This window comes from Ornithorhynchus anatinus, chromosome 14 (genome assembly GCF_004115215.2).
Source record: "Ornithorhynchus anatinus isolate Pmale09 chromosome 14, mOrnAna1.pri.v4, whole genome shotgun sequence".
Lineage (NCBI taxonomy): Eukaryota > Metazoa > Chordata > Mammalia > Monotremata > Ornithorhynchidae > Ornithorhynchus > Ornithorhynchus anatinus.
The window spans coordinates 3,450,648-3,461,661 of record NC_041741.1 but is presented as its reverse complement, the minus strand read 5'-3'; the positions used below and the strand labels follow the sequence as shown (position 1 = coordinate 3,461,661).

Sequence of the window (11,014 nt, the reverse complement as noted above, 5' to 3'; positions counted from 1 at the left end):
TGTTTGGGCCTGCGGGTCTTCCCATTGAATTGTACGCTCCTTGCCAGGAGGCCATGGCTCTTCAGTCCATTGCACTCTCCCAAGAGCCTGGTTAAATGTGTTGCAAGGTTAAATGTGTGTTATGCTGTTCTATTGTACGCTCCCCAGCGCTTACTACAGCGTTCTGCTGAAAAGCAGCATGACCTAGTGGATAGGACACCGGCCCGGCAGTCAGAAAGACTTGAATTCTAATCCCCGCTATGCCACTTGTCTGTTGTGTGACCTTGAGCAAGTCACTGGACTTACCCGTGCCTCAGTTTCCTCATCTTTTAAATGGAGATTAAGACTGTGAGCCCTATGTGGGAGAGGCACTGTGCCTAACCAGTTTGCCAGGATCCATCCCAGCGCTTAGAACCGTGCCTGGCACATAGTAAGCACTTAACAAATACCACAATTATTATTATCACACGGTATGGGCTCAATAAATGCAATTGACGGATCAAATGCGACGGTTATGATTATAATACACTGGGGTGGGGGGGCATTTCCAATAAAAAGGCCCAGGTGGCACAGGGGCATATCTACCGAGTTGATTAATTCAACTGTATTTATTGAGCGCTTACTGTGGGCAGAGCACTGTACTAAGCGCCTGAGTTACACAGCGAGGACCCACCCCACCTGAATTAATCTCTGTATTTCCTATCAGTTTCTGACATGGTGACGGCCCTAGCAGTGGGTAGCGGGGCAGCCGGAGCGATGGCTCAAGACAGCGTGGCTCAGTGGTAAGAGCACGGGCTTGGGAGTCAGAGGTTATGGGTTCTAATCCTACTCTGCCATTTGTCAGCTGTGTGACCCTGGGCAAGTCACTTCTGTGCCTGTTAGCTCATCTATAAAATAAGGATGAAGACTGTGAGCCCTAAGTGGGACAACCTGATTACTCTGTATCTACCCCAGTGCTTGGCACATAGTAAGCGCTTAACAAATACCAACATCATAAGTGCTCAATAAATACTATTGAATGAATGAATGATCATTATTATAAGATGCTTATAGAGGGACATGAGGAGAAGTAATAATGTTGGTATTTAAGTGCTTACTATGTGCAGAGCACTGTTCTAAGCGCTGGGGTATTTTTTACAGGGTAATCAGATTGTCCCACGTGAGGCTCACAGTCTTCATCCCCATTTTACAGATGAGGTAACTGAGGCACAAAAGTGAAGTGACTTGCCTACTGTCACAGAGCTGACAAGTGATGGAGGGGGGATTCGAACCCATGACCTCTGACTCCCCGGCCTGGGCTCTTTCCACTGAGCCACTCTTTCCAGAAGGGGCTCCTAAAGAAGCAGTGTGGCTTAGTGGGTAGGGCACGTGCTTGGGCATCAGAAGTCTTGGGTTCTAATCCCGGCTCCGCCACTTGTCCGCTGTGTGACCTTGGGCAGGTCACCGAAGTTCTCTGTGCCTCAGTTCCCTCAGCTGTAAAATGGGGATGAAGTCTGTGAGCCCCACGTGGGACAACCTGATGGCCCCCTATCCACCCCGGCGCTGAGAACAGTGCGGGGCACATAGTGAGCGCTTTAACAAATGGCATCATTCTTATGCTGTGTGACTGTGGGCAAGTCACTTCACCTCTCTGGGCCTCAGTGACCTCATCTGTAAAATGGGGATGAAGACTGGGAGCCTCACGTGGGGCAACCTGATGACCCTGTGTCTACCCCAGCGCTTAGAACAGTGCCCTGCACGTAGTAAGCAATTAACAAATACCAACATCATTATTATTATTATTATTACGATGAAGTGGCCTAGTGCTTGGCCAACTTCCGGCCGCCTCCTGCCATTACGTCATCGCAAGGGGGGCGGCCCCGCCCCCGGGGGGCTACGTCATCACGCTCGGAGGGCGGGGCGCGCGAGAGGGCCGAGGCCCCGCGCGCGCGTCATCGCGTCCGGAGGGCGGGGCGCGCGGGGGTGGAGGCCCCGCCCCCGGGGGCGACGTCATCACGTCGGGAGGGCGGCCGTGGAGGCGGCGGCGGCGGCACGAGCGGAGCTCGGTCCCATCGTCGCTGCGAGGCGGCGGGAAGCAGCATGGCGGCCGAGCCCCTCGACGCTCCTCCGCGCCGCGGCCGCCGGGATCGCGGGGCCCCCGCGCCTTAGCGCCCGCCGCGCCGCCCCGCCCCGCCCGAGGGGGCTCCAGCCGGCCCCATGGACGACGTGAAGCTGGAGTTCCCCTCCCTCCCCCAGTCCAAAGAGGACACCGAGGTGAGCCCGGCCCCCCCCCCCGCGCTGACGTCACCGAGGGGGCCCCCTTCCCCCCCCCGCCCTCAGTGTCCTCGCGGCCGCTGGGGGCGTTGGTCTCGCGCCCCGCCGCCCGCGCATGCGCTCCCCCCCTCGTGCCTCCGGCTGCCGCGGCACGTGCGCGGCCTCGGGCGCCAAGCGCTCACTACGTGCGCCGAGCACTGTGCTAAGCGCCGCGGTAGGTGCCAGGCCATCAGGTTGTCCCACGCGGGGCCCCCATCCCAAACCCCATTTGACAGATGAAAGAACTGAGAATGATAATGATACCCTGCCACTTGCCAGCTGGGTGACTGTGGGCAAGTCGCTTCACTTCTCTGGGCCTCAGTGACCTCATCTGTAAAATGGGGATGAAGACTGGGAGCCCCACGGGGGACCACCTGATTCCCCCTGTGTCTCCCCCAGCGCTTAGAACAGTGCTCTGCACATAGGAAGCGCTTAACAAGTGCCATCATTATTATTATTACCCACATTATTATTATTGCCCCACGCGGGGCTCACAGTTGCAATCCCCATTTCTTAGATGAGGGAACTGAGAAGCGCTTACGGTGTGCTAAGCGCTGCGGTAGGTGCAGGGCCTTCAGGTTGTCCCACGCAGGGCTCACAGTCTCAATCCCCATTTGACAGATGAAGGAATTGATAAGCGCTTACGGTGTGCCATTCATTCATACATTCAATAGTATTTATTGAGCGCTTACTATGTGCAGAGCACTGTACTAAGCGCTTGGGATGAACAGGTCGGCAACAGATAGAGACAGTCCCTGCCGTTTGACGGGCTTACAGTCTAATCGGGGGAGATGGACAGACAAGAACAGTGCCAGGCACTGTGCTAAGCACTGGTTTAGCTAGAACGTAAGCAGGTTGCCCCACGTGGGACTCGGTGTCTCAATCCCCATTTTACAGATGAGGAAACTGATAAGCACTTCTTTGTGCTCAGCACTGGGGTAATAATGTTAATAATAATGTTGGTATTTGTTAAGCGCTTACTATGTGCAGAGCACTGTTCTAAGCACTGGGGTAGACACAGGGGAATCAGGTTGTCCCACGTGGGGCTCACAGTCTTCATCCCCATTTTACAGATGAGGTAACTGAGGCACAGAGAAGTTAAGTGACTTGCCCACAGTCACACAGATGGCAAGTGGCAGAGCCAGGATTTGAACCCATGACCTCTTAACTCCAAAGCCCGTGCTCTTTCCACTGAGCCACGCTGCTTCTCTGATACAAAGATACAAAGTCATCAGGCTGTCCCAACATGGGGCTCACAGTCTTAATCCCCATTTTACAGACAAGGTAACTGAGGCCCAGAGAAGTGAAGAGGCTTGCCCAAGGTCACATAGCAGACAAGTGGTGGGGCCAGGATTAGAACCCAGGTCCTCTGACTCCCAAGCCCAGGCTCTTTCCACTAAGCCACACTGCTTCATAAGAACTGTGGTATTTGTGAAGCGCTTACTTTGTGCCAGACGCTGTACTAAACGCTGGGGTGGAGCCGAGCAGCGTGGCGTAGCGGTTAGAGCACGGGCCTGGGAGTCAGAGGGTCATGGGTTCTAATTGCTATGTGACCTTGGGCAAGTCACTTGGGATTAGAACCCAGGTCCTTGTGACTCCCAGGCCCGCGCTCTATCCACTAGCCCATGCCGCTTCTACCCCTTCTACCCCGTAAGGTCTTCGTGCATCCTCTTCCAAGCGCTTAGTATAGAGAAGCAGCGTGGCCTACTGGATAGAGCACGGACCTGGGTTCTACCTCTGGCACCTCCACTTGCCTGCTTGGTGACCTTGGGCAAGACACTTAAGGTCTCTGTGCCTCAGTTCCCTCATCTGGAAAATGGGGCCTAAGACTGCGACCCCCATGTGGGATAGGGACCGTGTCCAACCTGATTAGCTTGTATCTACCCATTCATTCATTCAATAGTATTTATTGAGCACTTACTAGGTGCAGAGCACTGTACTAAGCGCTTGGAATGGACAGATCGGCAACAGATAGAGACAGTCCCTGCCCACTGACCGGCTTACAGTCTACCCAATGCCTTAGCGTAGTGCCAGCACATAATAAATGCTACACAAATGCCACCGTGGTTGCTGCCCACACAGTAAGTGCTCAATGAATGTGATTGATTGATTTAACTTGATGAGGGCCAAAGCTCCCGCCTCCGGTTTCTTTGAGGTCCGGGGTCTCCCGCCCTGAAGGATATGTAGTGCTCAATCAGTACAAAGTGCACTGCTCAATCCCAAAATACTAAGCACGATCTGTTTCTAGGGTGAAATGATAAAAGAAGCAAAAGGCCAGGATTCGGAGTTTCATCCCAAATCGTGGGCTCTAAGGTGAACTGTTGGGTGTAAAGTAATTTGAAGGCGGAAAGATCACTGATAGTATTTTCGAAAGTGGCTTTTTAGCATCGTGAACTTTTATCAAACGACTTGAGATTCAAAGTTAACTTGCAACAAAATCTACAAGTCATGCAAGGAAGAGCCGTAGTAAAAATAGCAGAAATCAGGGTTTTGAAAGATGCCTGGAACTGCCTGGAATAAATTAAAGAACTCTCACACAAGAGAACTTTCAAATTGGTTTTGGACTATCATTTCTCACACCCTTCTGTGCAAAATAAGTTTTTATGGTCCACGTGATGTATTACTGGTTTGATCATTCCGTTATATTTAGGAGTGATTTATAAGCCACTGAATGAGGCTTTTGGAAAGTGAAGTCATCTTTTGGTTGAACTGAAATCATAATTTGACAGACTTATTTTTCTAGCAGCAGTTTTGCAAATCTTTTCGTTATCTGTCGAAGCTCATCATCCACTAGTGTGTAAGCGCCTCAAGGACAGGAATTATGTGTACAATTCTCTAATACTCTCCCAAGCATTTAAAACAGAATTCTGTGCACAGTAAGTGCTCAAATACTATTGATTAACTGGTGTTTGGAGAATAATGATCTTCTTCCAGGCAGTGGGCTGTAGTACTTATTACCACCACTCATAAAAATTTTTCTTTTATGTCAGCGGCCTTGTCCCTGGACAAAGAGTGCAGGAATTGAATGTATATTCTTGTTTTTACCATGGAGCAAGCTAACAGTGCTCTGGGTCATATGTTTGGTGCTTAGGTATAAGCCCAGAAAAGCCAAGATGTTGTAAGTGGGCAAAATTTATGAGCTGTTGAGATTTTAAGTAAGAGATAGTTCTTTAAAAATTCACTTTTATGCCCAGATTTTGCCATTCCATTTGATTGCAATATGTTTCTAGTGGGCATCTCACTTATAATTTTTGGTTTAAATTAAGATTGGGACTTCACAACATCTGTAGAGTCAGCCCCTTCCTCTTCATCTAAACTGCTACCACTCCTCTCTAAGTACTTACCGTATCCCTCCCTCATCCTCCACGCTGTCCGCCCTGCCTCCTGTCTCTCCCCTCCCCAGTCATAACTTCACTCAATTGCCTGGATCATTTTCCCTTTTTTAAAAAATAACCAAAGCAGTCCGCATTGCCCTACCCTTCAGAAACATCCAGTGGTTGCCCATTCACTTCTGCATCTAACAGAAACTCCTTTCCAGCAGCTTTAAGGCACTCAGTCAGATCACTCCCCCCATCTTACTACGCGGGATTCCTATGACAACCCCAGCCCATGCACTTGGCTCCTCTAATGCCAACCTACTCACTGTACCTCAATTTCATCAGTCTTGCCACCGACCCCTTGCCCACAGCCTCCCACTGACCCAGAACTCCTTCCCCCTTTGTACCCGACAGACCACCACTCTCCCCACCTTCAAACCCTCCTAAAATCAGATTTCCTTTGCGAGAGGCCTTCTCTGACTCTACCCTCATCTCCCATTAGCCCCTTCTTCTGTGACATCTACGCACTTAGATCTGTACCCCTTAAGCGTTTGAAATTCACCCCCTCCTTCCCACAGTGCTTGTGTATATATCCTTATCCTCTCCCATTTCCCATATCTGTAATTTATCTTTGGGTCTATCTTCCCCTTAGACTCTAAGCTTTTTGTAGATAGGCTCATGTCTACCAACTCTATTGTAGTTTACCCTCCCAAGTGTTTAGTACAGACGGCACTGAATTTTAATAAAGAAATCTGGAAGGTGACTCTCTAGATACAATTTTCTAGCTAGGATTTTAGTATATACCCATGGCTCCTACAGTAGGAGTGAGGAGTAGTTTTTAACCTCCACTCCAGCTTTGGAGTGAGGAGTAGTTTTTAACCTCCACTCCAGCTTTGGAGTTTCAATGCCTGTGGAAAACATGAGAGAGTAGAAAAAGAAGGAAGAATTGATCATGTCCATCATTTGGGTAGAGTGGCACCAGAAATTGCCTTTGATGCCTTTTGGATTCAGGATTTCCTTCACAAAGGGGACAGGTTTATTTTTCTCATGCAGCTGCGGCAGACCTCTGGGCTGATGATAGTGAATATGTCCCTTTTTCCAGGTACTGATTGAAGTTTATTAGATATCTTGGTGCCTGTATCCCCCTTTCCCAGCGAAGCAGCATGCAGGAGATTTATTGAGCAATTCCTGTGTGCGGAGCAATCTACTAAGCCTCTGGGAGAGTAAGAAGATGCAGGCACAGTTCCCTGCCCTCAAGGATCTTATAAACTAGCAGGGGAGGAAGACATAAAACTCTGTAGGTGGTAGAATCAGAATAAATAATTGGGTGAACAAACAAATATACATAAATAGGTGCTAGGGTTGGCTGCTACCACCTGGTTGGGGATTTATTTTCTGTTCAAAGGTTTATTTTCATGCGTGTGTTCTCAAGTTTGTATCTTAAATGGCACACCGGGAATTGGCATGTTAGAAATGCATGGGCAAAATATTTTAGCCTGGGCAACATCTCATCTAATCCCTGGAGCTTGATCCAAGTGGTTGAATAGCTATCTTAAACTCTAAAACTTCCTCATTCTCCTTCCCATTCTCCCTGAGGGCATTCAATAGGTTTAACTTGGCATTTGAGTTTATCAGATGCTTATATCACTTAGCTAAAATTTGCTGTCTCTGAAGAGTTGAGGGCACAGTAGAGCTCCTAGCAAATGATATTCTTAAACCTCAGGAAAAAAGAGATTATATTGTGGTTTTGCACAATTGAATAAAATTCAGATTTCTGCTGCCTCTGTTTAATTGAGAGTAGTGGAAAGCAGTGCATGTCTCTGTTGATCAGAGACACTCTCGGGCTGGCGTGGTGTAAAATCTAATCTTGAACGGTCTGAAAAATACCTTTGAGCCTCATTCGTCCTCGTTCATTAAACACAATCTGTTTGATCCCTGCTGAATAACATGAAAGGGTCCTGGATCACATTTTCATATTAAGCTCAAGCCTACTTCGTCCCGCCAAAAACAAAACTCAAAACGTGATGCTGCCACAAGCGTTGTGTGTTGCAATTTAAAGCAGCAAAATTACTATTTTGGTGTTTGCTAAACATTTACTGTTTGCCAAACACTGTTCTAAGTGCTGGGATAGATACAGGTTAATCACATTGGATGCTGTCTCTGCCCCACATGATGCTTACAGTCAAGAGAGAAGAGAGAGAACAGAAATAGTTCATAATGGATACCATGACATATTTTCAGGATACTCTTGCTTGGCAGACTGTCCTATCAAATATTCAGGCCCCCATTTCTTACCCCCAATGACCTGGCCACGAACTTTAATTGATAAAATTGAAACTTTCAAGCATAGTATCCTTAAAATCTCCCCTCCTCCTCTCCAGTCCTTCCCTCCTCCTCTCCAGTCCTTTCCTCCTCCTCTCCAGTCCTTTCCTCCTCCTGCACCTTCTCAATTCTCCCATCTTTCCCAGCAAGATCTCAAGAGATCGCCATCCTCCTTTCAAAATCCAGCCCCGCCACCTGCACCTCCAGACCCTGGCCCTTATCAGAACACTTATCCCCACCCTGACTGCCATCTTCAACTGTTCGTTCTCCAGTAGCTTCTTCCCCACTGCTTTCAAAGATGTTCATCTGCCACCTATCCTGAAAAACCTCTCCCTTGACCATACAGTTCCCTCCAGTTATTGCCCCATCTCCTCTCTAGACTCTTTGAGAGAATTGTCTATACCTCTTGTCCCTACTTCCTCTTCCAGTTCTCTCCTTGACGCCCCCTCCAATCTGGTTCCCACCCCCTTCACTCCACAAAAACTGCCCTCCCAGGGGTTACCAGAGATCTCCTCGCCAAATTCAGCAGCCTCTATTCCATCCTAATCCTCCCCACTCAGCTGCCTTTAACGCTGTGGACCACCCCTTTCTCCTTGAAACATTATCTAACTTTGGCTTCCTTGACCCTGTCCTCTCTTGGTTTTCTTCCTCTGCCTCCCACCCTCTAGCTGTGGGAGTCCCTCAAGGCTCAGTTCTTGGCCCCCTTCTATTCTCCATCTGCACCCACTTCCTTGGAGAACTCATTCGCTCCCATGGCTTCAGCTACCATCTCTTTGCAGATAATTCCCAAATCTACATCTCCAGCCCTGATCGGTCTCCTCCTCTGCAGTCTCACATTACCTCCTACCTCGAGGATGTCCCAAACTTCAACACCTCAAACTTGTCCAAAAGGGAACTCCCCATCTTCCCACCCAAACCCTGTCCTTCCCCTCACTTTTCCATCACTGTAGGTAGCACCAATCAATCAGTCGTATTTACTGAGCGCTTTCTGTGTGCAGAGCACTGTGCTAAGCTCTGGGGAGAGTACAATATAATAGCATTGGGAGACACATTCCCTGCACACAACGAGCTCTCCTCTCTCCTCCCTGTCTCACAAGCCGCTCGGTGTTATCCTCGACTCACCTTTCTCAATCTGTCACCAGATCCTGCTGATTCAGCCTTCACAACATCGCTAAAATCCACCTTTTCCTCTCCATCTAAACCGGCACTACGTGGATCCAAGCACTTATCCTAACCCACCTTGACTACAGCGTCGGCCTCCTTGCTGACCTCGCTGACTCCCGCCTCTCCCCACTCCTTACCCCATGTATCCATACTACCCCTTACACAAGCACATACACCGACACCTCCCGCGGACACCAATCCAGACATACTCAGTGTTGGAAATGAGACTGAGAGCCAGCCGCGGGGAAGCCGGGAATAGGGTAGAGAGAAATGCCGGATCTGGATCCTCCCTAACCAGTCCATAACCCTGACTTCCAAGGAAGGAAGAGGCAGGGAGCCAGAGGAAGAAAGAGGAGCATGGGGGAGGATTCCTTCTGATGTGACTTTTTCCTTCCTCCCTACCCCTTTCCCCTTTTCCACTTACCCTTCCATCCTCCTTACCAATCCGTCTTACAGGGCTGAGAGCTATAAATGCTCCCCCGAAACAAGAACGTGGACGTAAGTGGGCCCTACTGGACTGTCTCTTGAAGCTTTCCTTGTCTCATAGTTCTGGTCAGGGTACTGAATAGGCTTCTACAATAAAAGTATTAGCAAGGGAGTTTGATTTTCTGTTGGAAAATGAATCCCACAGCGTTATGTGATTACCGTACTCTACGAGTCCATAAAAAGTGTAAAATCAGTAAAGCCTTCCCCATTAACAATTAGCCTGAAGAAAACAAAAGGTAATGTTCCAGGCTTTGCCAGGAAATTCTTCCCCAGAGATGCAGTACTGAATGGCAAAGACTAAGAACTGGCACTGCATCCGATACCCCTCTGACTTCCGGAGCAGTTTGGCCTCTGTCCCGTATTCCGTACTCAAGCCAGGTACCCCAATAGGATCAAAAAGGAGGAGGTGTTGAAACACAGCCTGTCTGCAGGAATTGAGGAAGCAATGCATGGTGCAGGACACCTTTGCTACGTGGGCAAACGCCCCACTCCTCTCTTAAAGGATGAGTGGAGGTGAGAGGAACAAGTTGGGAGAGGAGGGAGGGACATGTTTTTTTAAAAAAACTGGAAACAAAGTCGTACACTGCAGATAGCTATGGCAGACCATTCCCCGGGGTGTAGCAGTCTGAATTGGGATGGCCAAAACTTGGGACAAGGGGTGAAACGAAGAAACGAAAGAGAAACCCGAAAGCAGCCAATACCGCAGTGCAGGAAAGGACAGTTGTTCCTTGGCCCATTGTGAGAGGAATTTTCAGCAGCAGCTTTTCGGTCTCACCCACTCACCCTGGTAAATCTCTGTCAGTGGGTTATCTTCGTATCTCAAAGTTCAGCATGCGCATGTGGTGTGTGCTTTCACTTGCAAGCAGTTCTCTCGTATGCCCTCAATTGATAGAGCAGTGATTTTGGTATTAGTTTTTGGAGTGCTAAAAAATGATCTGGACTAGGTGAGTTGCAATCACTGTGTGCTAGTTCTTAAATATTCTTCTGAAGAATTTCCAGGGAATTTCCATGTTTAAAAAGGAAAGAGAATTAAAAAATCAAAGCCAAATGAAAAGCTCCAAAACTTTGTAAATTCAGTTTTACCCTTTATGTTCCCACCTTCCTTGAGTAAATTTTGGGTTCCTAGAGCAACACTAATTTTTCTACACTGCACATATTATATTGAGAATATATTTAGAAGTCTAAATCCAGTATGTGGTGAGTTAACATTACTTTGAGTCTTAGTGTTTGCATTTCCCGAATTTTAGTTTTGGTGTTGTACAAATTCTTTAACGTTTTGGTGTTTTTGTTCAAAATTTGAGAGTTATTGTGTTGACTTAAATCCCAAGTATTAAGTCTCAGTTCTGACTTTGCTGCTAGCTTGTTGGCTAGCCTGTAGAAGGTCACACAGCTCTATTCTTTTTAAGAGGGATGTTACGGAAAAATATAGACAGCAACACGTTTTGAATCGCAGA

The 11,014-nt window shown here is 48.3% G+C and overlaps 1 protein-coding gene across 1 annotated transcript in view; it reads left to right on the top strand.

The window, feature by feature from the left end:
- The first annotated feature begins 2,118 nt into the window (after positions 1-2,118).
- STYX (serine/threonine/tyrosine interacting protein) overlaps positions 2,119-11,014 on the top strand; it is a 28,483-nt gene continuing 19,587 nt past the window's right edge. Inside the window, exon 1 of the mRNA XM_029078779.2 lies at positions 2,119-2,232. Within this exon, the coding sequence (XP_028934612.1) occupies positions 2,176-2,232 (57 nt within the window). The 5' untranslated portion in view covers positions 2,119-2,175. The remainder of the gene's footprint in view (positions 2,233-11,014) is intronic.